Source organism: Hemiscyllium ocellatum, chromosome 34, assembly GCF_020745735.1.
Source record: "Hemiscyllium ocellatum isolate sHemOce1 chromosome 34, sHemOce1.pat.X.cur, whole genome shotgun sequence".
NCBI lineage: Eukaryota > Metazoa > Chordata > Chondrichthyes > Orectolobiformes > Hemiscylliidae > Hemiscyllium > Hemiscyllium ocellatum.
Genome location: NC_083434.1, coordinates 8,668,550 through 8,696,373, shown reverse-complemented (window position 1 = coordinate 8,696,373; position 27,824 = coordinate 8,668,550). Strand labels below are relative to the sequence as shown.

General features: G+C 40.4%; 1 protein-coding gene across 3 annotated transcripts in view; it reads right to left on the bottom strand.

Annotated features, from left to right (window-relative positions):
* The window catches only part of LOC132832127 (F-actin-uncapping protein LRRC16A-like), a 458,164-nt gene that overhangs the window by 179,495 nt on the left and 250,845 nt on the right, over positions 1–27,824 (bottom strand). For all 3 annotated transcript variants that reach the window (XM_060849857.1, XM_060849859.1, XM_060849860.1), the window contains exons 15-16: positions 16,012–16,088; positions 440–544 (exon numbers count right to left, since the gene is read on the bottom strand). In XM_060849857.1, the coding sequence (XP_060705840.1) occupies positions 440–544; positions 16,012–16,088 (182 nt within the window). The remainder of the gene's footprint in view (positions 1–439; positions 545–16,011; positions 16,089–27,824) is intronic.

Sequence of the window (27,824 nt, the reverse complement as noted above, 5' to 3'; positions counted from 1 at the left end):
CTTTTATATTCCAACCCTCTTGAGATAAATGACAACATTGCATTCGCTTTCTTAATCACGGACTCAACCTGCATGTTTACCATTAGAGAATCCTCGACTAGCACTCCCAGATCCCTTTGTACTTTGGCTTTACAAATTTTCTTACCGTTTAGAAAGTAGCCCATGCTTGTATTCTTTTTTCCAAAGTGCAAGACCCCGCATTTGCTCACATTGAATTCCATCAGCCATTTCCTGGACCACTCTCCCAAACTGTCTAGATCCTACTGCAGCCTCCCCACTTCCTCAGTACCACCTGCCTGTCCACCTAACTTCGTATCATCGGCAAACTTCGCTAGAATGCCCCCAGTCCCTTCATCCAGATAAACTCATAAATAATTAGAAACCAAAGGGACTGAATTGGTTAAAAAAAACATATCATAGAAAAGTAACATATACTGACTTGAGTGCTTCTGGAGGGAGTTTGGTGCCCGATAGGTTGACGTGTCTTAAAGCCAGTGAACTGCTAAAGAACAGTTTGAAAGATGGAGGAACTTCCTTCCCCTTCCTGTAGTATCAAGAGAAGATGAGTCCATATTGAGATCAGTCATGCAATAGTGTTATAAACTCAACAATATACAACAGAGTGAAAGACATGTGTGATATCTAATTCAATTCATTCATTCAATTCAATACATTAAAGCATTTCAATATACATGAGCATATCAAAGACACAATAAACGCGATGCTTCATCTGCTCACACTGAATACTCTGGTTATTAAGGGGTTCACAAAGAATAAATTCAAAAGCAGTAAGAGCAAGATGATGATTATAGGGCAGTAATTTGATTAAAAATAAGCAGACATGGTCAGGAATGGTTGGACAGTTACTATTGCCCTGCTTCCTTTTTCAAACTAAGCTGCACCAGGGAAATTGAAGGATAAATGTAAAGACACTACTTTGTGTCAAACATTCACAAAAAATAATTATTAGAAAATGATTTAATCTAAGAGCCATTAGAGGTGTGCCTGCAGAGAAACCAGAATTAGGAACTAAATATTCTTGGACATTTGACTATTAGGAGAATAAATTAAGGGTAGCCCTGAAAATAATAGATGAGAGTGCAGAAAGGATCTTAGCTGAGAAATCAAGATAACAGTGAAGCTGAGGAACAGGAAGGTTAAATTGAAAATGTTTTACACACTGCTAACAGTTGCTGGTGTGTCAGGCAGTGTGCAAATCAAGATATTAATGGACTGGGTAACAATGGTAACATAGTAATTCGAAGGAGAATTTAGTTTTCCTACAGACGCCAGAAAGCACATTTTTAGCAAGTGCAGAGGATGAGTTCAGGGAACACATCTAATGTATCTAGCTTTCTTGGTCAGTATGCCAATGAAGCAAATCAGGAGCAGACTATTTTAGACATTGTTATGTACTATATCACAGAGTATGGCATTCTCTGGGAAAGTGCGTTCACAGATTGAAGAGATTTAGACTGAGATTAGAAGTGATTTAAATAAATCTGAGATTAGGGTCTGAAATCTGTACAAAAAAAATATTAAAAAGGGATGAGGAGCATGTTGGTTAAGGAAAACTAAATTAAAAGATTTAGCGAAAGTTTAAATAAATAATACATTAAGTACAAATGAATATCTGTTTCATTAAGGAATTAAAACCTTCATGAGGAATATGGTCCAACCAAAACTAGCAAGAGAATTAAAGAGTAATACCAAATGAAGAGTATGTCTTTTTATTTCAATGTTTTTAAAAATGGTGGATTGAAATAATTATGAGCCATTTCAAAATCAGTGTTTGAAAAGCATATGCTGAGTAAATGCATAGGTAAAGCAGCTACTGGTGGTAATCGGGGAGAAAAGATATGGGGGGAGAGGATGTGGAGACAGAGAGACATGGGGGGGGGGGGAAAGAGATGGCAAGGTTGGAGGGGGGGGAAGAGAGAGAGAGAGAAAGATGGGGGAAAGAGAGAGAGAGTCGGGAGTATGGGAGGAGAGACGGGGAGAGAGTGTGATGGGGTGGGGGGGGAAGAGAGAGAGACGGAGAGGGAGAGGAGTGAGATGTCGGCAGGAGAGACACAGATGGGGGCATAAGAGCATGAGAGTGAGAAAAACAGAGTGAGAGAGAGAGAGAGAGAGACAGACAGACAGACAGAGAGGGAAGAGAGCGACAGGCAGAGAAATGTTTCGCTCCTCCCCAGCTCATGAACAGCTTCTTTGTTCTCTGTAATCAAAACTCACTGCAGTTCTGAGAAAAACAGAGTTTATTTTTCCTGCAACAATTGTTGTAAACTGTAACTTTTAACTGATAAGTTGGGACTTTTTGAGTGAAATATCCACCTTACATCTCTTACCAACCACAGAAAGATGACCACAGCAATGGACTGGACAGCAGAAGAATCATAAAGGACCATCTTAACGACATAAACTGCAAACACTGAACATCAGAGCAGGAGTAAGCCATTCAGCCCTTGGAGCTTGTTCCACTATTCCTTGTCAGCAAGGCTGATCATTCGATGCAGTACGCTGGTCCTTCATTTGCTCCATACTCTTTGGTCCCTTTAGCCCCCAAAACAATAGCTAGCTCCTTCAATGTTTTGGCCTCAATTGCTTTCTGTTGCAGAGAATTTCATATGGTCACCTTTTTCTGAGTGAAGGAAATTCTCGCTGTCTCAGTCCTAAATGGCTTACGCCGTATCCTTATAATGTGACCCCAGGTTCTCGGCTGCCTAATTATCAGGAACATTCTTCCTAAGCTTACCCCGTCTAGTCCTGTTAGAAATTTCTTTGAGATCCCCCCTTATTCTTCTTACTCCTACTGAATATAATCCTAACCAATCAAGTCTCTCTTCATATGTCAGTCCTGCCAACTCACTTCTTGTAGCAAGATATTCCTACCTCTGTACTTGAATCCTCTCACAATGAAGGCCAATAAGCCAGTTAGCCTCTTCACTGTCTGCCATTCCTGCGTGATTACTTTCAGTGACTGATATACAAGGACACCCACGTCTTGGTGCACGTCCCTTTCCCAAGCTATCACCATTCAGATAATAATCTGCCTTCCTATTTTTGCAACCCACATTGATAAACTCGTATTACACTTCATACATCATTCAATTGGCCACTCAATTTGTCTAAATAACAATGAAGTAACTGCATCTTACTCATAGTTCATTCTGCCAACCAGTTTTGTCTCATCTGTAAACTGGAAGGATATTACATTTAGTTCTCTCAACTAAACCATTAACATAGATTGTGAATAGTTGGTGACCACGCACTGACTCCTGTATCAAAAATAGTTTACAGGATGCTCACTAGCTGATTGATGGAATAAGGGGCTTTTGTTGGAAAGAAAGGTGGAGCAGGTTAAGTCTACGCTCATTGGATTTAGAAGGACGAGAGATGGTCTGAATGAAACATAAAGCTTCTGAGAGAGCAATGGGGCAAATGCTCCCATTATACATTGTAGGAAAGGAAATGCAGTTTAAATATAAAGAGTTTCACATTTAAAGTTATTGATGAGCAAGTGGGCGGCATGGTAGCACAGTGGTTAGCACAGCCTCACAGCACCAGAGGCCAGAGTTCAATTCCCACCTTGGGCAACTGTCTGTGTGGAGTTTGCACATTGTCCCAGTGTCTGCATGGGTTTCCTCTGGGTGCTCCAGTTTCCTCCCACAGTCCAAAAACGTGCAGATTAGGTGAACTGGCCATGCTAAATTGCCCATAGTGTTAGGTGAAGGGGTAAATGTAGGGGAATGGGTCAGGGTGGGTTACTCTTAGGCGGGTCGATGTGGACTTGTTGGGCCAAAGGGCCTGTTTCCACACTGTAAGTAATCTAATCTAATCTAAACTAACCTAATCAAATAACTTTCCTGGAGGCTTGCCCATTAAACATACTCAAGCTTGAGTTTTGACTGCCGAGAGTGATAGGTTATAGGAGGTAAACAGTAGAGTTAAATCCACTGGCAGATCAGCCATGATCTTCTTGAACAGCAGAGTGGGCTGAATGGGTCAAGTTGTTTATTTGTTGCAATCTTTAATTGGTTACATGCTGCTTGCAGGCAGGTAACCCAGCTGCTTTTCCCACTCTTCCCCTTGTGGTTAAAGTCACTCTGGACGGGATGGTGATGGGAAACCGGCATGTTAGCCGACAGGGAGAGGTTTTCCACTTGTTGACTCTGTGGTTGCCCACAATAGGGCTAAAAATTCAACCCCAGGATTAAGCAAAATCCTGAGTTTGAGAGGGTCAGAGATGACCTCATTCAAATAGTCAAATTCTTCTAGGACTTAAACATGGGAGTAGTTGGGAGAATATTTCTCCTGAATAGTCTGGAAAAGTGATAGTCTCAGAAAAACTAATCATTTAGGTTCAAGAGGAGAAGCAATTTGTTCACCCAAAGTATTATAATTTGTAACCGGTGAAGCTTGTGTATTTAGTAGTTGGGTTCTAGAAATATCAATGGATTAGAGAGCATGAGGGAATCCAGGGATTGGGTATAATACAGAATGGTGCAGCTGAGATAGAAGATCATCCACAATGTTATTGGTTGCAAAGCAGGCTCACAGGGTTGGCTGGTCTACTCCTGTTCCAACTGCTTATATTAACTTATTGGACTTACTGGCATGTATTGATACTTTATATCTTTGTACAAACAAATCCCAAACAAACTTTTGCTCTCAATAACATCACCTTCAATCTCATCAATCTCTTTTGGAAACTGCCAAATTATTGTGATTTATGAAGGACAATATTCTTTTGTCCTGGCTTTGAAATCTATCGTTTACATAATATCAGAGTTAGCTTTTAATGTAATCTGACCTATGAGAGTGCTACAGAAAAACTGATCTGGATATTCATACCTTTACACAGCTTAACTCTGAAGAAGCAGTAAGAGGTCACTATCTGAAAAGCCATCTATCAGTACAACACTCTTGACCTTGCAAGAACCTACCACCAGTATCATTTCTGTATCCTCTTTGAAAGAAATAATTAAAACATAGAAGAAATGTCTGGTGAGACTTTGGCTGGATATATCACAGAAAGTTGAGGGTGCCCCCTCTCAGACATTAGAAGAATAAGAATAATTAGTTCTTTATCACTAATCCAATTTCATATTTCCAGAAGTTGTATCTTTTCCTCTATTTTTACAACAGATCTGATGACAAGTTCATTATATTTAACCTGCAAATTTAAGGCGAAAATTTGAACACTTGGGCTAACTCCTTAGGTATCATAAATGTGAATGTGTTGTACAACAACTTAGAGTCATAGAATGATACAGCACAGAAACAGACCCTTCTGTCCAATTTGTCTGTGCTGACCAGGTTTCCCAAACTAAACTTGTCTCATTTGCCTACAGTTGACCCACATCCCTCTAAATATGTCCTATTTGTATACCTGTCCAAATGTCTTTTAAATAGTGTAACTGCACCTGCATCTACCACTTCCTCTGTCAATTCATCCATATACATACTACTTTCTGCATGAAACAGTTGTCCCATGGGTCCCTTATAAAGCTTTCTCATCTTAAACCTATGCCCTCTAGTTTTGAACTCCCCTATCTTGGGAAGAAGACCTTTGTTATTCCCCTTATCTCTGCCCCTCATGATTTTGCTAACCTCTAAGGTCATGCCTCAACCTCCTTTACTCCAAGAAAAGAAGTCCCAGCCTTTCCTTATAACTCAAACTCTCCATTCCCTGACATGTCGTTTTATTTGTAGCAATGGGAAGCAAGTTAGGTACATACTGGTTAAAATCAGTGAAGGTGTCCGGAGGTACTTTCTTCATAGCCCACACAAATTTGAGAATGTGAATTTTCAGCCACCCTCTAAGCTCATAATTCAAATAGATATCCTCCACCTTTGGCCTGTACTAATCAGAACAGTTAGCAGGAGGAAAAACTGCTGGCAGTTGGAAATTGCTAGCAATTTTACAGACTCCGCTCTACTATCTGGACTGATTGAATCCTTTCCTACTTCTGAAACCCGAAGAAAGGAACTAACATTTGAAAACGGCTGATGTCTTTATGAGTACACCAAGCAAACCTTAATATTAAGGACAATTGATTAAGAACAATTTTACAATGATGCTAAGGGACACAGGAGGTGTAAAAATCTTTGTTCTTTCCTTCTGGATATGGCTAAGCAATTTTTATTTTTCAATTCACACTTTCAAGTGATTCTCACAGATACAATATTAATTTTGACACATTGCATTGATAATGTGGCACGGGTGGCAGGAACATAGCATACCCACAACAATAAAGAAGAGAACTCAACAGTGCCAATGCTTACACTAGTACACAGGGTGCAGGGAACTTTGCCAGGCAATCAGGGGTAGGAGTGGGGGAAAATAAAAGAGGTGGGCAAGAGAGGATCGGATCACAACTGGCCTAGCAAAGTTTGTGATCAGTGGGGGGGAGGGGAGGGGGGGGGGAGAGAATGGAAGATAGGGAGAAAGGGGAATCATGATCAGTAGGTGGAGGTCAAAGGAAATCTGGGGGGAATCACTTCTTGTCTCATGGAACATTTTCACAATCTTAAAGCAAGAAAACAACCTTGGTTAATATGCCCAGCAGAAAAACAGCAAAATCTTGTTTGGTAATTACTTAGTGATCAATAGCTAAAAGCAATGTCACATATAATTACTCCCATCTGTGGAAGAGTAAACCATTGCATCAATGCTCATCTTAAATTTGATAAGTACAAATTTGATTTACTAAAGATGGAGAAGCATTATAATTACAGTATTTTAACAATAGCAGCCATCATCCTTTCACGAGAGAAAGTGATAAAAGATTCTAATATTTCTTACCACAGTAGGAATAAAATTAACCTAAACAGTATTTTCAAAATTCAAAGCATTTTTTTTGTCTTGCATATTTCACAGATTGGCTTCTTTTTCATCTTCTGACAGATATTTCAATTTGAACAGAATAGCCATGTGCTCCCTGGACTTTGTGCATTTTAAATTAACTAATCTTCAGATTCAAAAAGGATCAGTCATTTAGAAATTGGTCCAAATCATAAATCATTATTTCAGCTTAGAATACTTGCCTTGAGCCTGTAGCCATCAAGACTACAACACTGTATTCATTTGGTGTTTAGCTTTTTTTTTAAAAAAATCATTCAGGCATCACCAGGTGGGCTGGCATTAATTGCCCATCCCATAGGGCACTTGAGAGTCAACCACATGGTTGCAGGTCTGGAGTCACACGTAGTCCAGAGTAGGTAAGGGTGGCAGTTTCCTTCCCTAAGGACAGTAGTGAAGCTAGCTGGCTGGTATTATCATTGGATTGAAAGAGGTAGTCATCAAGTCAAAATTACATTCAAAGTTTGGGAGAAGATTTGTAGCTTGGGTGCTCGTTCTTGTGGTTCTGTTCGCCGAGCTGGGAGTTTTTGTTGCAGACGTTTCGTCCCCTTTCTAGGTGACATCCTCAGTGCTTGGGAGCCTCCTGTGAAGCGCTTCTGTGCTGATTCCTCCGGCATTTATACTGGTTTGAATCTGCCGCTTCCGGTTGTCAGTTGCTGTCCGCTACAGTGGCCAGTATATAGGGTCTAGGTCGATGTGTCTGTTGATAGAATTTGTGGATGAGTGCCATGCCTCTAGGAATTCCCTGGCTGTTCTCTGTTTGGCTTGTCCTATAATAGTAGTGTTGTCCCAGTCGAATTCATGTTGTTTGTCATCTGAGTGTATGGCTACTAAGGATAGCTGGTCGTGTCGTTTCGTGGCTAGTTGGTGTTCATGGATGCGGGTTGTTAGCTGTCTTCCTGTTTGTCCTATGTAGTGTTTTGTGCAGTCCTTGCATGGGATGTTGTACACCACGTTGGTTTTGCTCATGCTGGGTATCAGAAATGCTCCTGATGTATGGCTCCTGACAGCCAGACTGCTGCGACCACTAGGACTCATAACAGCACACAAACCAACAGCCACTCTCAGACAACAACTCACCAGGACAAAGGACTCGATACCCAGCAGGAGCAAAACCAATGTAGTGTACAATATCCCATGCAAGGACTGCACAAAACATTACATAGGACAAACAGGAAGACAGCTAACAACCCGCATCCATGAACACCAACTAGCCACGAAACGACACGACCAGCTATCCCTCGTAGCCATACACTCAGATGACAAACAACATGAATTCGATTGGGACAACACCACTATTATAGGGCAGGCCAAACAGAGAACAGCCAGGGAATTCCTAGAGGCATGGCACTCATCCACAAATTCTATCAACAGACACATTGACCTAGACCCCATATACCGGCCACTGCAGCGGACAGCAACTGACAACCGGAAGTGGCAGATTCAAACCACAGTAAATGCCGGAGGAATCAGCACAGAAGCGCTTCACAGGAGGCTCCCAAGCACTGAAGATGTCACCTAGAAAGGGGACGAAACATTTGCAACAAAAACTCCCAGCTCGGCGAACAGAACCACATCAAAATTACATTCTTAAAACCCTCATTTTTGGTTTTAAAATCACATCTGACCTACCTTCTCTTTTCGGGGATATATGTCTAATTTAATTTACTCCCATTGCAGCAAATTTTAAATTCCAGGAATTGACCATGTTTTGCAACAACAGCACTTAAGAAAGCACAACTGAATAACTTCAATATAGAAATGTACTTTCCCAAATTTGTTAACTGGTCATTACAACTGCAGTAGGTAGCAAATATATGAAAAAAAAATCAATTTTGTCACAACCAAAGCTAAGTAATTGAAGCTGCTAACATAACCAGTACACCATTTAACCAACTCAATCACTAAAGTGTGAAACAGGAAATTATGGCACATGAAAAAGCAGCAATTCCTCATTTCACATCAATTTGGTCAACATTAATTTATCAGTGACGTTATATCAATTACTTCTATCCTTTTAACAAATGTGATGTTTGCTAGCACTTCATTTGTCACAGTGAACTACAGTCAATTCTTCTATGATGCAATGATTGCATTCATGTGCAGCTCTGCGTTATAGAAAAATCACGCTTAAATTGTTGGCACTGTAATCACGTTAAAATGTTTTAAAAGTTTGAAATAGCGCCTCCAATTTGTCAACCATGTTGACAAGAGGCATTTTATAACAGAACGACCTGTACTCTGAGTCTCATGAAGTGGCAGTGCGATTAGATTAGATTCCCTACAGTGTGGAAACAGGCCCTTCGGCCCAACAGGTCCACACCGACCCTCCGAAGAGTAACCCACCCAGACCCATTTCCCTCTGCACCTAATTTACAATTTAGCATGGCCAATTCACCTGACCACATCTTCGGACTGTGGGAGGAAACCGGAGCACCCGGAGGAAACCCACGCACACCCAGGGAGAATGTGCAAACTCCACACACCCAGTTACCTGAGGTTGGAATCGAACCTGGAACCCTGTGCAGTGAGGCAACAGTGCTAACCACTGAACCGTGAACAGTTGTATCATAAGGTAGTATTATTAGCATCTCTACTCAGTACTGGCCTTGCAAAACCATTTTGAAGATTGTATTCAATAACATCTTATGAAGTGATTCAGTCCCTTACATAATATGAATAAAATGTGTGATTATTCACTTGGGTAATGGAAATTAATGTGTAGAATATTTGTTTTATATGGAAAGAGATTGGAAACTGTAGACATACAAAATCTTCAATGAAATGCTCAATCAGCCCAAGATCATATTAAATGTCGAAGCTCAACAGACTGAATGGCTTATTCTTGCTTCTATGTTCCTCATAAAAATGAGTCAAACACACTTGAGAATCTGATAATAAGAAAACAAAAAAAAACCCAGAGGTTGTGCACATTGGCAGGAAAATCACAGATTATTATTTAAATGGACAAAAATTGCAGATGGCTGTGCTTGTCGAAGCTTAGAAAAGTGAGAAGCCATCTGGATCAAAGCCATCTGATCAAGTGGAGGCCAGACATGTAGATGCTGAGAAGTTCTCATCGGGGGAAATCTAGAACTAGAAAGCATAGTTTAAAAGTAAGAGATGTAATTAGGAGGGATTCCTTCACTCAAAGGCTTCACAGTCTTTGAAGTTCTCTTTCCAGTGCAAGCTGGGCTACTGACTTATATTCAAGCGTGACTTACACATATGTTGGATTAACAAGGAAGCCCAAGTTATAAGTAAGGCGGCAGGCAAATGAAGGTTGTGGACAATCAGGTCAGCCATGCTTTTATTGAACAGTGGAGTAGGTTTGAGGGGTTGACTGGCCTAATCTTGCTCTTATTCCTTTTGATCACATCATAGCATAAACATTGGTGACTCGAAGAATTTTTTTGGATGCAGTGAGTTGTACTCTAGAATATCCTGCCTGGGAAAAAGATGCAGTGGAAGCAGATTCAACAGCAAATTTCACAAATAATTAGATAGAATTTTGAGGTCAGAAGTCACATGACACCAGGTTCTAATCCAACTGGTTTATTTGACTTCACAAGCTTTTGGAGGCTACTCCTTCATCTGGTGAAATGCAGAGAAGTGCACAGGTACAGAATTTATAGGTAGAGAAATAATGGCAATATTAAATAACAAGTCTTTGTAAGTGATTAAAAATGTCGAACTGTGTGACTAAAGTGTCAACAGCTGAAAAGCAAGTGAAGAGATTACCAATGATCCAATTAATTAAAGTAAGAGATAATCACAAAAAAATATTCAAAAATAATATAAACCAAACATCTGGCATAACATAATAGGTATAAGAGTTGCATGACAAGGGTCTAACCAAAGTAACAAGTAATCCAAAACTTTACAAACTAAATAAGGTAGAGAGATCATAGGTTATTAAGGTGATGATGTCAAAACAGAACAGCGAGGATCTTACAAACACAGAACAGTATGGTGGGGTTATGTGTAGCACTACAAGAATCCAAACTCACGGTTGAGGCTATCCTCATGGGTACAGAACTTGGCTATCAGTTTCTGCTTGGTGATTCTGTGTATCGTAAATGTCGCCTTGGAAGACGCTTACCCAAAGTTCAAATGCTAAATGTCCTTGACTGCTGAAGTGTTCCCAGCCGTGAGGGAACACTCCCCTCCCTGGCAATTGTTGTATGGGGTCCATTCATCAATGCCATAGCGTCAACAGGGTCTCGCCAATATACCATGCTTGGGGCATCCTTTCCTGCAGCGTATGAGGTAGACAACATTGGCCGAGTCACAAGAGCATCTTACATGTAGCTGTACCACCGCAGGGAAGTTCATCATCAACTTACCTGACCACACCCTTCAACCAGACAAAATCAGAGCTCTCAGCTGAAGGCTCAATTACCAAATGACCCCACTGGTCCCGCAGCAGGAATTCATCAGGTGAGTGAGGCTTCACAAATTCTTCCACAAACCCCACAACGTCAGCAGCGAGCCCAGTGAGCTAACAAACGAACCGGAACAGTTGACAGAGAGATCCACAGTGCAGCAACCAAAGAAGAACTAGTTGAATCGGACTGCTGCCCTAGGGCCCACATGTATGCTCAAGATATCAGAAGATGCTTCCAATGCCAGGTTCATCAGCTGTGCTCACAAGAGGGTGCAGAATGTCACTAACCACAACGCAACACTATCTATATTCTCAACACCAACCACAACATTCATCAAAACAGCAAACAAAGCAGAAATCATCATTAGGTAAAAACTATGACTATGTCCGGAGTCCGTGTGGGATGAGTTGGTTACGGAGGCAGGCACTGAGGAAGCAAATGTGGCTGTGGTAGCGAGTTTGTTTCAGGACATGGTTGAAGAGCTTCAGGTTAGAGGAAATGACCTGGGAGTTGCAGTGGGAGAGGGACTCCCTGAAATTCTTGTAGAGAGAGGAGGAAAGCTTCTTCAAGGCAGACATCCTTGCAAGAGGATTCGCAGTAGGATTAAAATCAACGAGGTAAAAACAATGACTGCTGATGCTGGAAACCAGAGTTTGGATTAGAGTGGTGCTGGAAAAGCACAGCTGTTCAGGCAGCATCCGAGGAGCAGTAAAATTGACGTTTCAGGCAAAAGCCCTTCATTAGGAATACAGGCAGAGTGCCTGAAGGGTGTAGAGATAAATGTGAGGAGGAATCTTCATTATACTGAATAGAAGTGACCACTGAAAAGCAATATGACAATTGAATAACAGGAACAATACACCTGCCAGTCTGACCAAAGAACACACCTGTCAACTTAACAGACTGATCCTAACCTTCAGAGTATCCTATTCACCCTCAACCCATGCACCTCTTTCAAATGAAACCCCTTACTGCCTTCTAAAGGCGTGCAAAGCCAACATACCGAGACATCCCATCTGATCAGGCAGCAGGACTCTGTGTGAGAACCTCTTTGGCTATGTCTGAGGGTAACTTGAAACCCATTATTTGGAGATGCCGGTGTTGGACTGGGGTGTAGAAAGTTAAAAATCACACAACACCAGGTTATAGTCCAACAGGTTTAATTGGAAGCACACTAGTTTTTGGAGCGACGCTCCTTCATCATGTGGTTGTGGAATCACCTGATGAAGGAGCGGTGCTCCGAAAGCTAGTGTGCTTCAATTAAACCTGTTGGACTATAACCTGGTGTGTGATTTTTAACTTCGAAACCCATTGTACAAGAAATCCTCAGCATCTGCTGCGACGCTACAGATTTCTTACAGAAACTTGGCACCCACAGACAGGTCAAATCAGGAACATTCCTCATCACAATGGATGTTTCAACACTCTACACCAGCATCTCCCACGACGACAGCATCACTGCAACAGCCTCAGTACTCACACTGACAACTGACAACTTCCAGAAGCCATCTTACAACTCATTCCCTTCACCCTCAACCACAACATCTTCACCTTCGACAAGCAGCTCTTCACCCAGATACAAAGAACAACCATGGTGACAAAATTTGCACACCAATAGACCAACATTTCCATGCACAAATTCTGGCAAGATTTCTTTGCTGCACCGGACCTCCAACCAACACGATACACCAGATACATGGATGAAATTTTCTTCCTTTGGATTCATGGCAAGGAATCACAAACAACTGTACAACAATATCAACAAGTTTCATGCCACCAGACTCACCATTGACTATTCTTCAGAATCAGTCTCAGTCTTGGTCATACACATCTCCATCAAGTACGGACACCTCACTACTTCACTCTACTGTCAGCTTCTACCCTCAACATGTTAAAGGGATCATCCCCTACGGTCAAGCCTTACCCAGATGAAGAGGAACACAATGGATATCTCCAGATATCCTCTTCAGAATGGGACACAATGCTCAACTCATCAATTGCCAGTTCCAACGTGCTATAACAAAAAGTTGCAATGACCTCCTCAGACGACAGACACAGGCTATGACTGATAGAGTACCCTTTGTTGTCCACTACTTCCCCGGAGAGAGAAACCACACCATGTTCTTCGCAGCCTTCAACATGTCATCGGTGAAGATGAACAAGTCGCCAAGGTCAGCCCTATGCCTCCACTTCTCGCCTTCAAACAGACTCTCATTCGCAGCAAACTACCCAGCCTTCAGGAGAACAGCAACCACAACACCATCTGCAAAACATGCCAGATCATTGACATGGATGCTACCATTACACGCAAGAACACCACCCACCACATACACAGCAGATACTCACGTGACTCGGCCAATGTTGTCAATGTCATGTGCTGCGGGAAAGGATGCCCAAGGCATTGTATGTCAGCACAACCATTTAGATGCTCTAACAATGGATGAATGGATACTGTGCAATAATCGTCAGGCAGGAGTGTTCCCTCCCAATTGGGGAACATTTCAGTGGTCAAGGACATTCAGTCCCTGATCTTTGGGGAAGTGTCCTCCAAGGTGGCATTTGAGATACACAACAACACAGAATTGTCATGCAGCCATCGATAGCCAAATTCCATATCGATGAAGACAGCCTCAACCGTGATATTGGGTTCATGTCATGCTACATGTAACCCCCACTACACTGTTGTGTGTTTGTAAAATCTTCCTTGCTGTTCTGTTTTAAATTGTCACCTTGATAACTTGTAATGATACCTCTACATTAATTAAAGTTCTGGATTACTTGTTACTTTGGTTGGACCTTCGTCATGGTACTCTCATGCCTATTGTGTTATTCCAGACATTTGGTTTGTCTCTAACAACATCTTACTTTTGATTTTTCTTGTGACTATCCCTCTACCTTAAATCGGATCATGGGCCATCCCTTCACTTGCTATTCAGCTTTACTCACATCGTTTGACACTTTGATCACTTGCAAAGACTTGTTATTCAGCCTGTCCACACTCCACCCACACCAGTTGTCCTATCTTTTGACACTCAATTACCTGGAGTTACCTAGCTATTATCTTTCTGCCTATAAATTCTGTGCCCTGTGCGCTTCTCTCTACTCCCCCCAATGAAGGAGCATCACTTCGTAAGCTTGTAATTTCAAAAAAACCTGTTGGACGATAACCTGGTGTCATGTGACTTCTGAATTTGTCCACCACAATCTACAACATTTTTGAAGGAAGAACTTTCACAGGGCTTTGGAGTGGGACAAAATTAGATAGCTCTTTCAAAGGGTTACAGGCATGGGCAAACCGGTGTCCTTTTGTGCTGCATCATTTTTTGAGCCAAATACAAAGGTGATCTGTTTCAGAGAATGTGTATGGTTTTTCCAAAATGCATAAACTGACTGCAGTGGAACAGTAAACTATGATTGAATGTGGACTCACACAGACACAGAGTTCTGGTTTGTTTTTCCTATCTTTAGATCAGTGAAAAGACTAAGGTAATTGATGACTGGTTAACAATGTTGAAGGAGAATAGTGGGCATTGTGCAGGGCTGGGTCTTAATTAAGGACTATTCGGCAATTCTATTACACCTGGCTTTTGAAATCAACTGTCCTGAATAATCAGAATTAGTGGAGGTAGTATCCTTACATGCAGGTCAGGAGGCCTGGGACCATAGGTGTCTCAGAACATGTCTGAAGACATAAACATAATTAGCTCACTGCTAAGTCAGTCATTGTTGTTAACTGGTTCAGTGGAGAACAGCTCTAATTCTTATCTGACCAAGGCTTTAATCTTCAGTTTGAATACAAAAGAATTTTATGACTACATGGACTTGCTTGGTGATTTACATAAGTAGTATAACACATAAGATGCTTTTTAACTTTGTACACCCCAGTCCAACACTGGCAACTCCAAATCAAGATGCTTTTGATAATAATTAATTCAAACTAATCAACACTCCTTTACACTCCCTTGACACACCACTACATTCACAATTAAATTAATGAAATTCATTTAAATACACATTGTACTTCATGTTAAATCTGTCAAACAATACAAAGGAATTGAAAAATGTTGGGAAAAAGTGAAGCAGTTTGTTTTTAAATGTGAGTGGTAATCACTTGGAACATGATGCCCTTGAGGACACTAAAAGTATCCAATCTGACCAATGAATGACTCCGACTCAGAGGACTCTTTATGATCCATTTTCTGGTGGACAGTTATCGGTTTTTATATTGTTTCGGTGCTAAATTACTGTTGTGCTCTCCCAAAGCAATTTAACTTGAAGTACATTTTTCAAGATTAATCACTGCAGAAACGTATATTTGCTAAACAAGCTCTTCAGGGCCATCAGCCTTCACAAATCTGGGAAATGACCGGAGGCTTATTTCTTGGGAACACTTTTTAGTGTGAATTTGCATACTTTTTGGGAACTAGCTCTGAAGCACAGCTAAATGAAAATAAAAATAATAACTAGAAAAATGATGACAATTACACTGTGCTCCAGAACCCATCTGCTCACCCAATACAAATCAGATCTCAGTCTCCAATTCCCTCCAAATCCTCAGATTATCCTGCCTGCATGAGTTTTTTTTCCCTCAAAAGGGTAAAGGAAACAAAATCTAGGTAACCAGAATGAAACTCTACACATGTCTAAGACAGAAACCATTCTTAGTCTCCTCTCAAAAAAGGCATGGGTCATTTGGCATTGATGTTCTTTTAAAGACCTGCCAAAAAGAGAAAATAACTTTAAGAACAGAATGACTACCTGTGTGAGAAGATACTCTTTGACAGATGAAGAGAGGCAAGCTGTTGACAACAGCCCCGCAGAAGTGCTGCACACACCTGAAAAATACACAACAGCGTAGTGACAGATTAAATAATTCACAAATCCTCAAAGTATTAAACAATTTAACCAACCCTCATTTACATAAGAATGAACTGAAGGTCAAAAGTAATTCATTAGCTGTGACCCACTGAAGATATGAAGAAGCTATATAAATGTGTATTTATTTCTCCTCGACCATTTGTCAGCATCGTCAGTACATTTACCTAGCTATTAGCATCAGCACATTGCAAACCAACGTAGCAATCATGGTAAAGCCCGCACAATAACCTTAAACTGCACCAAAATGTTCATATTATCATTACCAACAGACTTGTTACCTAATCTTACACAGGTTAACATATTGAAACATCAAATATAATCAGTCTACATGTTTTTCATAGCACAGGCATATAGAAATTTCATCCATGCCACATCACACCTCGCTGAAATTAGATTACTTACTTACAGTGCGGAAACAGGCCCTTCGGCCCAACAAGTCCACACCGACCCTCTGAACAGCAACCCACCCAGACCCATTTCCCTACATTTACCCCTTCACCCAACACTACGGGCAATTTAGTATGACCAATTCACCTAACCTGCACATTTTTTTTGGACTGTGGGAGGAAACCAGAGCACCCGGAGGAAACCCACACAGACATGGGGAGAATGTACAAACTTCTCACAGACAGCTGCCTGAGGTGGGAATTAAACCCGGGTCCCTGGTGCTGTGAGGCAGCAGTGCTAATCACTGTGCCACCGTGCCACCCACAATGTTAGCAACATAAAATTATATTATACAAGATGATCAGAAATATAAGTTTTCAATATGTTTAAACATGAGGTATGAGATGCAATGCTTTGCTTTCAAACATACATAGTAAAATTTAATTAATTCCTCCATTTTTGAAGGAACAGGGGTATGTTGATTTGAATCAAGACAAAAGTACTTCAGATTTCCCTGACTGATACTTCTCTTCGCCCAAAGTGAAATAAATCAATTCAACACAATTCTGAGTGGAGTTCAAAGTTGAAACCACAATCTCTGAGCTGCTGTGATTTGCTGAAAACCAGTTTACAATTTAATACATATAGAGTTCAGATGTTCCAGGTGGTCTGACAAACAGCATGCGCAATAAAGGGCTCCTGATTGCCATAGAGAGGTGAGGTGCCGCAGTCTATTTGATGTGGTGGATCCATAGTTTTATTAGGAGGGCAGTTCAACGATTTGAATCTGTAAGTGAAGCTACAGTGATAAGTTCCAAGTAAGGGTGATGTATAGCTTGGAAGGAAACTTGCACATGATCTTGTGCATTTGTTACTTTTGAGCTTGTGGGTCCAAAAGTGTTACTGTAATTTCAAATAGTATTGAGGGACATTTTTAAGGACTATATAGAATAGAATAAACTGTTTTTCTTCTAGTTGTTCAAATTTTCAATATTAAGGAATGGATGAGACAATGAGCAATGCAAACATCACCTTTTACAGACTGGGGTGAGGTAACAGCCAATGCGTTTTCATTGCATATGCACAAGACCAGACACTTTTAATCTGGCAGTTTTCACCTTAGTACTGCATATGAATGAACTGTATGCTCGGTCTTTTTTTCACAATAGCATCCAATATATTCTTCCTCATACAGGAGCTCCTGAACAGATGTAGCCATAAATAGAGATTCCAAAATTATTTGCAAGCAATTCATTACCATAATGATTTCAAGTTTTCATGGCTCCTAGTTAGCAGAGTATTCTTTTCAACCTCCCTTCAATGCCTCATCTTTTGTTGCTTCACTCTCTTGCCACCTATTGCAGCCTCCCCCCTCACAACTTTTCCCCATTGCCTCTTGAAGCTTCCATTTTCTCTCCCATTGAAACCTTTCTCCTCTACCCGACTTTCAGCTCTCTCTCTCCCCTGTCACCACCTTATATCTTTGTTTTCTCCATTTCGATCCTTGTAGCCCCTTTCTTCCCCACCAACCCTTTCAGTCACCCCAGTATAATCTTGGTTCTTATTAGAAAAGGTAATGAGTTTTAAATTCTCAGAGAATGTTCGGAGAGTCTCATACTTAGTATTTACTCCTAATGCTTGTATCAACCTATCAAAATTACAGCATATGTTTTAACAATATCTTATGACCAGCACTCTTCATAAACTGGCAAACATTATCTACACATATTCTGAAATTTACTGTATTATGCAAACTACCATATATACTTGAGTAATAGTCAAATTTTTTGACTACTTTATAAGGTCAAATTTATGCAGCTGACTATTACATGGATACTACTTTTGAGGGGCTGAAATTCACGCCCGTCAAAATTCATGCCATATCATCAGCAGAAGCCCAACTGATCGGTAAACGAATAAAGAAAAAAAAATTATGCTAATTCTGAAAACCCAGAGCAGAACACAACAGCCAGCGGAGTGAAAGACCGGGAGCAGAGTAGAACAACCGGCAGGCTGGAAAACCGGAGCGGGGTGTCACAGCCGGCACACTGACTCGTAAACGTTGATCTGTTATCTGTGAAGAACGAAGGTCAACTTTTACATTTAACCTGGAAAATTCCAGGTTACTTGGCCAAAAACTGGGGGTCAACATTTACATGAGATCGCCTCTTACTCATGTACAGTTGGGAATGTGAGTGAGAAGGCTCTCTGCTAATAAATTTTATTAAAACAAAATTGTATCATTACTTAAATGATTGATGTTGTATCAGTGATGTGTATATCCGTCCCCAATAGAATGGCGTTTCTATAACTTAGTGTGTGCCTTTACACTGATTATGTGGACCTCTTGATTATCCAGAATATTTGATCAACTGGTACACTCCTGGTCCCAAAGGTGCCGGTTAACAAGAAGTTTGCTTGACAATCTAATGCTTTCAAATTTAATGTAGGTTCATCCAGACTGTTTCCTCAAATTCCAAAACCTTACCTGAATGCATCAGACCAGCCTGGTTTACAGAATTATAATCCTTACTGACAATGTATCTGCACATGTCAATTTACGCAGCTTGGGGAAATATCCAGTTTTCAATTAATCAATTGTCTTGCTGTTTTATCAGATGTCAAAGAATGCTTCCACATCTTTTTTCTGGTAGGGTCTGTACAAACTTAAATTAAAATCTTGTAAGGAAATGCTTATGACTAGCAATTTCTTCATGACAACCTTCTTTGGCTTCTAAGATCTCGTATTCCAAAAGCATCATTTTAAGTTCAAATTGTTTTTCTTTGATTTTCTCCTTGATTCCTAGTTCATGTTTTCCCAAATCCATTTCCATTCTTTTCACATCCTGCTCTAACTCAATCAGTTTCATATATTAACTTGAATTGTCACATAATATTAATTGACTTCAATGTCTCATGATTTGCTTTGCTAGTAGTTCTCATTATTTCCACTTGTAAGTTGCTTGCTAATTCATAAACTTGACTCTTGTGATCACTAGTATTTTTGTCAGAGACATCTCTTTTTAAGAGAATTTATTCACTCGTGGAATATAGACATCACTAGCTGAGCCAGCATGTATTGTCCATCCCTTGGATTCAAATGGGTGGCTTCCTAGGCCATCTCAGAAGGTGGTCAAGAATTAAACACATTTCTGTTAGTCTGGAGTCACATGTAGGCCAGGCCAGGTAAGGATCGCAATGTTCAGAAAATACAGAAGCTTGAACACATGTACCAACGAGTTCAAAAAACTGCTTCTTCCCTGGGTTATTAGACTGCTGAATGGACCTCTAGGTTTTCAAATCTAGTGTTGTTCTCACTTTTGTGTATCTCCAATGCAGCCGTAACCCTGTATGCCTTAATCTGTACAAATACACAATGTTTGGTGAGTCCTTGTACATTATGATCTGGCTGTACTGCTCGCAAAACATACCTTTCCACTGTGCTCAGGTACATGTGATAACAATAAAACAAATCTTCATTGAAAGGAATTAATAAATCAGTGTTTTTGTTTTAAACTGGACAATTGACAATGGTGTCATGGTGACTTTCAGATCTATATATTTTTATTGAATTTAAATTCCACTATCTTCCATGGTGGGATTTGAACTTGGGACTGCAGAATAAGACTTGGTTCATTGGATTACCAGTGGAACAACAATTCCACTAGGTTATTGCCTCCCAAATTCCATCTACAGAAAGGCTTCAGCAATGTCTAGTGTCATTTCATTTCTATGCAAAAGTTGGTGCCTGTCCTTTTATCCTCGATTACTTACAACTCTATACCCATTGTCCTTGTAAGAGGAAGAGCCCTTAAACTTTGTCATGACTCGCTGAAGTCATATACTGGAAACCAAACCCCATAATTCCCAGCGTTCTAACAAACCTTAAAATTTAATGGAGCTACCAAATTGTTTGCCTAATTTGTCTCTGACTGCTACTCAAGATAAAAACAAACAATACTCGGTTTTCCTCAGTAACATGAAAAGTAGCCATTTATTCTAACACTCAAAAGTTTAACAAGAATGAAATGGCAGGATCATTAATTAGCATGACTTCGATTTACCCCTTCTAGAAATTCCCTGACACACAAAAAACCCCATAAATATTGAGTTCTATTTCACCAGTTCAAAACCCCAAAGCTAAATGAGATGGTTTTGCATTCCTTTTGATTCTTCAATGATGTTTTGATATTATCCACACAGTCTTTAATTCAGATAGCTAAGTTGAATTCCAGGTCTTTCTTTTCCCTTTGGATTTTAGGATTTTTCCTTAGCAATTCAAAGTAGTTATTCCCTGCTGTTTTGATAGAGTTAATGAAGGCAAATTTTCATAGCAAGTGAACAAAGAGATAGGTTTTGAGGTCGATAGCAACTGTACCCTTCAGTATTCTGCTGTTCTCATTCCCCCTCACAGGATTTGTGATAAACTACAGTCGGCTCTGCTCTAACGCACTTCTCTTCAATGCGAATTGGCTATAACACAATTGAAGAATTTAGACCATCATTTATAGAACACAAACTTTCCTTACCTATCTTGGCTATAACACGATTCCTATCCCACTGGTTTAAAATGGTGCTGCTACTATGCAATTTTCTTATAATGCAGGATCGCACAGGTACAGAATTATCACATTATATCAGAACAGCCTGTACAGCCAAGCTAATCAGAAAGATATTACTACATAGAACTCAGAACACATAACTCTTACCAATCAAAATCTGACTCTGGACAGCAAAGTGCCCTGAACAAAGTGCCTCTTTGTCTTGACATCTGCCCGCAATAGTGACATTGCTTCATATGCACCAGTTAGCTCCAAAATTGCAAACAGACCCTTGTATTTTCCCCTTTTTAAAGCCAAGCCCATTCTTTTCATGTTTGGTTCATATTTTGAAAAAAAAAGGTGTGGTCTCTTTATAGTTGTAAGAGGTGATAGGGCAGGGGCAGATCCAGATAGGACATTGTTTCAAACATTCCAGCAGAAATATTCTCATTGACCCCAGGTTGAACTGTATTAATTTAGACAACACAATAAGGAGCTATCTATTCAAGTGTGTCAATGCCAATGTAATGCAGATAGTAGCAAAAAAATTGCAGAGATCACGTTTATGAATTAAATGAATGAGTGGGCAAAATCACGGTAGATGGACTTTAATGTCAGTAAGGCGTGAGTTCATCCATTTTGGACAAAAAAGGATGGCTCCTGTATTTTTCAAATAGTGAAAAGCTAGAGAGAGAGATTTTGGAGTTCACAGACAGATCACTGAAATACATTAGTCCAGTACAAAAAAAACCAAAAAGGCTAATGTAACATTCGTCTTTATCACTAGTGATGCACAATATGATGAAGGAAACAGAAAACTCTATAACTACACACTTGTTTGACCATATCAGAATTACTCGGTACTATTCTGGACACTACATCTTCGAAATAATAGGAAAAATCATCATCGTCCCCACAGGCTGCTCTCTCATTACAAAGAAATGATTTAACCTGAGAGTCACTGTACTTCAGGCCAGGAGTGAAGTCGAGAAGGTGGGACCTTCATGGTAACCTCAGTCTTTACAGAAGTTGAATCCACGCTGTTGGCATGCATTATGTATCGCAAACCAGCAGTTCAGCGAACTGAATTAACCTATCCCCAATCAGAACAGATCCCCAAACCGTTGTTATGAATAAAAAGGGTAAGTAAAGAAGGCTGTTTAAATAAACCAAACTTGTAAACTAGGGAATGCAGAAAGTTAAATTGTGATTCAATTGAATTTTTGGAAGGAATTATTAAAGTGGTTCTAGAAAGATTTTTCACAGCAAAGGGCTTTTAGGGATAAAGGCATAGGAAATTAGAATAAGGGGTAGAATGGCCAACTCCTGCTTCCATTTGATTAATGCTCTTCAGCTAATCAGTTAAAGGTAAATCATGATTAACTAATTTGGTTTAGTGTTTGAAGTACTAACAGAGTGCCGATGAGGTTCAGCAGGTGATGCAGTGTACATAGATTTCCACAATGCTTGAAAACATGCTTCATAATTGGTTGCTAACAAAATCAGAAAACATGGAATTAAAATGACAGTGACACTGGCAGATTAAAGACAAACTTGGTCACATCACAGGAAATCAAGGCTTGTGATTAATAGTCATTTTTCAGACAGATGAAGTTATATAGCCCAAATTTCCAAAATTGGTATTGGTTCTCACTGATAAAAAATGATAACTTTAATATGGGAGCATGGGTGCAATTTATAAGTTTGTGGTTGACAAAAAAAACTCTGAAATACTGTGAACTGTGTGGACTGACCTAAAGAAGACAGATGAGTTGATAGAATAAGCAATCATATGGCAGGTGCAAGTTAATGCAGCAAGCTTTGAAGTTATTAATTTTAAGGGGAAAAAGGAGACGCAGTATAAACATAAAGGATACAAAGATAACATTCATGCTGGGAATACAGCTTATGAACTGAAGGTGACAGACATGTGGAATCTGGTCAAAGGCCTTGTTAAAGTCCATTTCGACCAATGTCTGCTGCTCCACTTTCATGTTTAGTTCTAAGTCACCTTATCAAAAAGAAAAAGGCTTTCAAATGTTCAAGACCAAGAGTTAAAACAATTAAGTCAAACCTGTAGATGTGACAGGGAAATCTCTCTGGTATTTGAGTACTGGAAAGTGATTGCTTTGGATCAACGAGATTTTATTTTGCTGTATGTTTTGAAATCTTAGAAATTGTGTCATAAGTAAATAGCTTGGTTTTATCCTCTTTTATCTTCATTTTAGGGTAAGTAAACTTCTAGCGTATTGTTAAAATCAAACCTGCAGCATCGCGTAGCCCTTGTCACCTTCACAATTATACATGTGGCAGGGAGTCATCGGGCACTCCATCCACTCTTGGGTCAAGAGAGGACTTTACGTGGTCAAATGCAATCCTGGAATTCCCTCCCTAAGGGCACCTTGGTCTGTTCATAGGACAGGGACTGCAGTGGTTCAAGGCGGCAGATCAGCTTGTCTACCTTCCAGGTGAGAATAACAGTAGTAGTGTTATAGATCCAATGTGGTTCAAAGGAATAACAAATTGGGAAGAATGGAGACATCTCCTTTAGCAGTGTACAACTTGCACAATTACATTGAAAAGCAAAAGGTCATAAATTTGATATAAAAGAAAACACTGGAAATACTCGACAGATCTGATGACAGGTTATCAAACTGAAACGTTAACTTTCTTTCTTTCTTTCTGCAGATGTTGTCAGACCTAATTGTTTCCAATATTTTCTGTTTCAATTGTAATCCATAGCACCTTCAACACAGGAAAAACATCTCAAAATGTCCCACCTAGATTCAACCTTCAGCTTGAATGATTTACTAATCTGCTGAGAAACCAATCTGCTGTTGACATAAGTTCAAAAGAGGACACATTTCACTCCTTTCTCAAGAATTTATATTATAGGCTGCATGACTGTGAATAGCTCCTAACAACTGAATAAATTCCAACTTCTGAGCTTTCAGCAGGGAGTAAAAGTGGCAGGAAACAATGGTCAGTAATTGCTGGTACACAGCATATAATTTTCCATCTCTTATAGGCAATTCTGATGGGTGTGCAGGCACTGCCTGTGAACCCTCTCTAATCTTTTCAAATATCATTTCCCATGGATTTAACTCCTTTAAACAAGCGCAATATTGTAAAGATGCCAAAATCCAAGAAATAAGCTTACACCTTTCAGCATGAACAAAAGGTTGGTCCAATGAGACATTGTGCAGTACAGCATTTCACTAAGATTTGATGTCATATTACCAGGAAACATTGATTTATGCTGGAACACAGGTAGGTAAGAATATCGTGCCTGCAACTGCTGTTGGTTCTTGTTTATTAAAGGCTCTAGCATTACGTCCTCAAATCACAGAACAATATATTTGGCTATGAACAGATGGTAGGTTTTCCAAGGTTATCAAGTTTGCATACGTACTGGTTTTACTAAAAAGGCACTTGGCTGCTTACTTTAAGGTAACTAGAGATTCTGAACTAAGGCGAGAAAAGTTAAGAGCTACAATGCCAAAAAGAAAGAAAGCTAATCAAACGAAGCCAAGGTTGGGACAAGAAGAAATGATGGCCTTACATCCCAAGGTGGATCAGACCAAATCAGCCTGTCAGCTAATCGATGGGCAGATTAGAATCCAGCAGAAAATCTTTATTGGAAACCCTGATGTATACACTACATGACTGTATCTCAGTTAACATGCCACAAATCCTGTAATCTCAATACCACAAAGGTGGGTTCTCCCTGCCCCCCAGTCACTCAAGGTCCCTAATATCTCAGTCTTGCCTAGTTACTAATTTAGGCATCAATGCACTTTCTCCCATCTGGATATCACCAATGTTGTCTCTCTCAATGCCAGCTGTGGCTATAGAAATAAATACAAGATGAAGCCTTAAAATAGAACAAACAAGCAAGTGGATTGGTTGGAGAGACAGATAGAAGCGATGAGGAATTTGCAACAGCAATAGTATATGATGGATGGCACTTATAGGAAGGGGGGAAAAGTCTCAGATACAGTCACATAGATGGGTTAACTCCAGGAAGGGTAGGAGAGGTAGGCAGCTAGTGCAGGAGTCTTTTGTGGATATACACATTTCAAACAGGTATGCTGTTTTGGAAAATGTAGGGGGTGATGGATTCTCAGGGGAACGTAGCATGAACAGCCAAGTTTCTGATATTGAGACGGGCTCCAATGCAATGAGAGGTACGTCGGCTCCCAAGAGATCAATTGTGTTAGGGGATTCTGTAGTCAGAGGTACAGACAGACATTTCTGTGGCCAGCAGAGAAAAAGCAGAATGGTGTGTTGTTTCCCTGGTGCCAGGATCAAGGATGTCTCAGAGAGGGTGCAGAATGTTCTCAGGGGGAAGAGGGGCCAACAGGAGGTCATTGTCCACATTGGAAGGGAAAAGGTTGAGATTCTGAAGGGAGATTACAGAGAGTTAGGCAGAAATTTATAAAGGAGGTCCTCAAAAGGTAGTAATATCTGGATTACTCCTAGTGCTACAAGCTAGTGAGGGCAGGAATAGGAGGATAGAGCAGATGAATGCATGGCTGAGGAACTGGTGTATGGGAGAAGGATTCACATTTTTAGATCATTGGAATCTCTTTTGGGGTAGAAGTGACCCGTACAAGAAGGACGGATTGCACCTAAATTGAAACGGGACTAATATACTGGCAGGGAAACTTGCGAGAACTGCTTGGGAGGATTTAAACCAGTAAGGTTGGGGGGTGGGATTCAGGGAGATAGTGAGGAAAGAGATCAATCTGAGACGGGTACAGTTGAGAACAGAAGTGAGTCAAACAGTCAGGGCAGGCAGAGACAAGGTAGGACTAATAAATTAAACTACATTTATTTCAATGCAAGGAGCCTAACGGGGAAGGTAGATGAACTCAGGGCATGGTTAGGAACATGAGACTAGGATATCATAGCAGTTACAGAAACATGGCTCAGGAATGGACAGGACTGGCAGCTTAATTGTTCCAGGATACAAATGCTACACAAAGGATAGAAAGGGAGGCAAGAGAGGGGGAGGGGGGTGGTATTTTTGATAAGGAATAGCATTACAGCTGTGCTGAGGGAGGATATTCCCGGAAATACATCCAGGGAAGTTATTTGGGTGGAACTGAGAAATAAGAAAGGGATGATCACTTTATTGGGGTTGTATTGTAGACCCCCTAATAGTCAGAGGGAAATTGAGATCTCAGCTATCTGTAAGAATAATAGAGTAGTTATGGTACAGGATTTTAACTTTCCAAAAATTGACTGGGACTGATATAGTGTTAAAGGTTCAGATGGAGAGGAATTTCTTAAATGTATACAAGACAACTTTCTGATTCAGTATGTGGATGTACCTACTAGACAAGGTGCAAAACTTGACCAACTCTTGGGAAATAAGGCAGGGCAGGTGACTGAGGTGTCAGTGGGGGAGCACTTTGGGGGCAGTGACCATAATTCTATTCATTTTAAAATAGTGATGGAAAAGGATGGACCAGATCTAAAAATTGAAGTTCTAAATTGGAGAAAGGCCAATTTTGACGGTATTAGGTAAGAACGTTTGAAAGCTGATTGGAGGCAGATATTCACAGGTAAAGGGACGGCTGGAAAATGGGAAGCCTTCAGAACTGAGATAACAAGAATCCAGAGAAAGTATATTCCTGTCAGGGTGAAAGGGAAGGCTGATAGGTATAGGGAATGCTGGATGACTAAAGAAATTGAGGGTTTGGTTAAGAAAAAGAAGGAAGCATATGTCAGGTATAGACAGGATAGATCGAGTGAATCCTTAGAAGAGTACAAAGAAAGTAGGAGTATACTTAAGAGGGAAATAAGGAGGGCAAAACGGGGACATGAGATAGCTTTGGCAAATAGAAATAAGGAGAATCTAAAGAGTTTTTACAAATATATTAAGGACTAACGGGTAACTCAGGAGAGAATAGGGCCCCTCAAAGATCAGCAAGGCGGCCTTTGTGTGGAGCCACAGAAAATGGGGGAGATACTAAATCAATATTTTGCATCAGTATTTACTGTGGAAAAGGATATGGAAGATATAGAATGTAGGGAAATAGATGGTGACATCTTGCAAAATGTCCAGATTATAGAGGAGCAAGTACTGGATGTCTTGAAACGGTTAAAGGTGGATAAATCCCCAGGACCTGATCAGGTGTACCCGAGAATTTTGTGGGAAGCTAGAGAAGTGATTGCTGGGCCCCTTGCTGAGATATTTGTATCATTGATAGTCACAAGTGAGGTGCCGGAAGACTGGAGGTTTCCAACGTGGTGCCACTGTTTAAGAAGGTTGGTAAAGACAAGCCAGGGAACTATAGACTGGTGAGCCTGACCTCGGTGGTGGGCAAGTTATTGGAGGGAATCCTGAGGGACAGGATGTACATATATTTGGAAAGGCAAGGACTGATTCGGGATAGTCAACATGACTTTGTGCGTGGGAAATCATGTCTCGCAAACTTGATCGAGTTTTTTGAAGTAACAAAGAAGATTGATGAGGGCAGAGCAGTAGATGTGATCTATATGGACTTCAGTAAGGTGTTCGACAAGGTTCCCCATGGGAGACTGATTAGCAAGGTTAGATCTCACAGAATACAGGGAGAACTAGCCATTTGGATACAGAACTGGCTCAAAGGTAAAAGAAGGAGGGTGGTGGTGGATGGTTGTTTTTCAGACTGGAGGCCTGTGACCAGTGGAGTGCCACAAGGATCGGTGCTGGGCCCTCTACTTTTTGTCATTTACATAAATGATTTGGATGCGAGCATAAGAGGGATAGTTTGT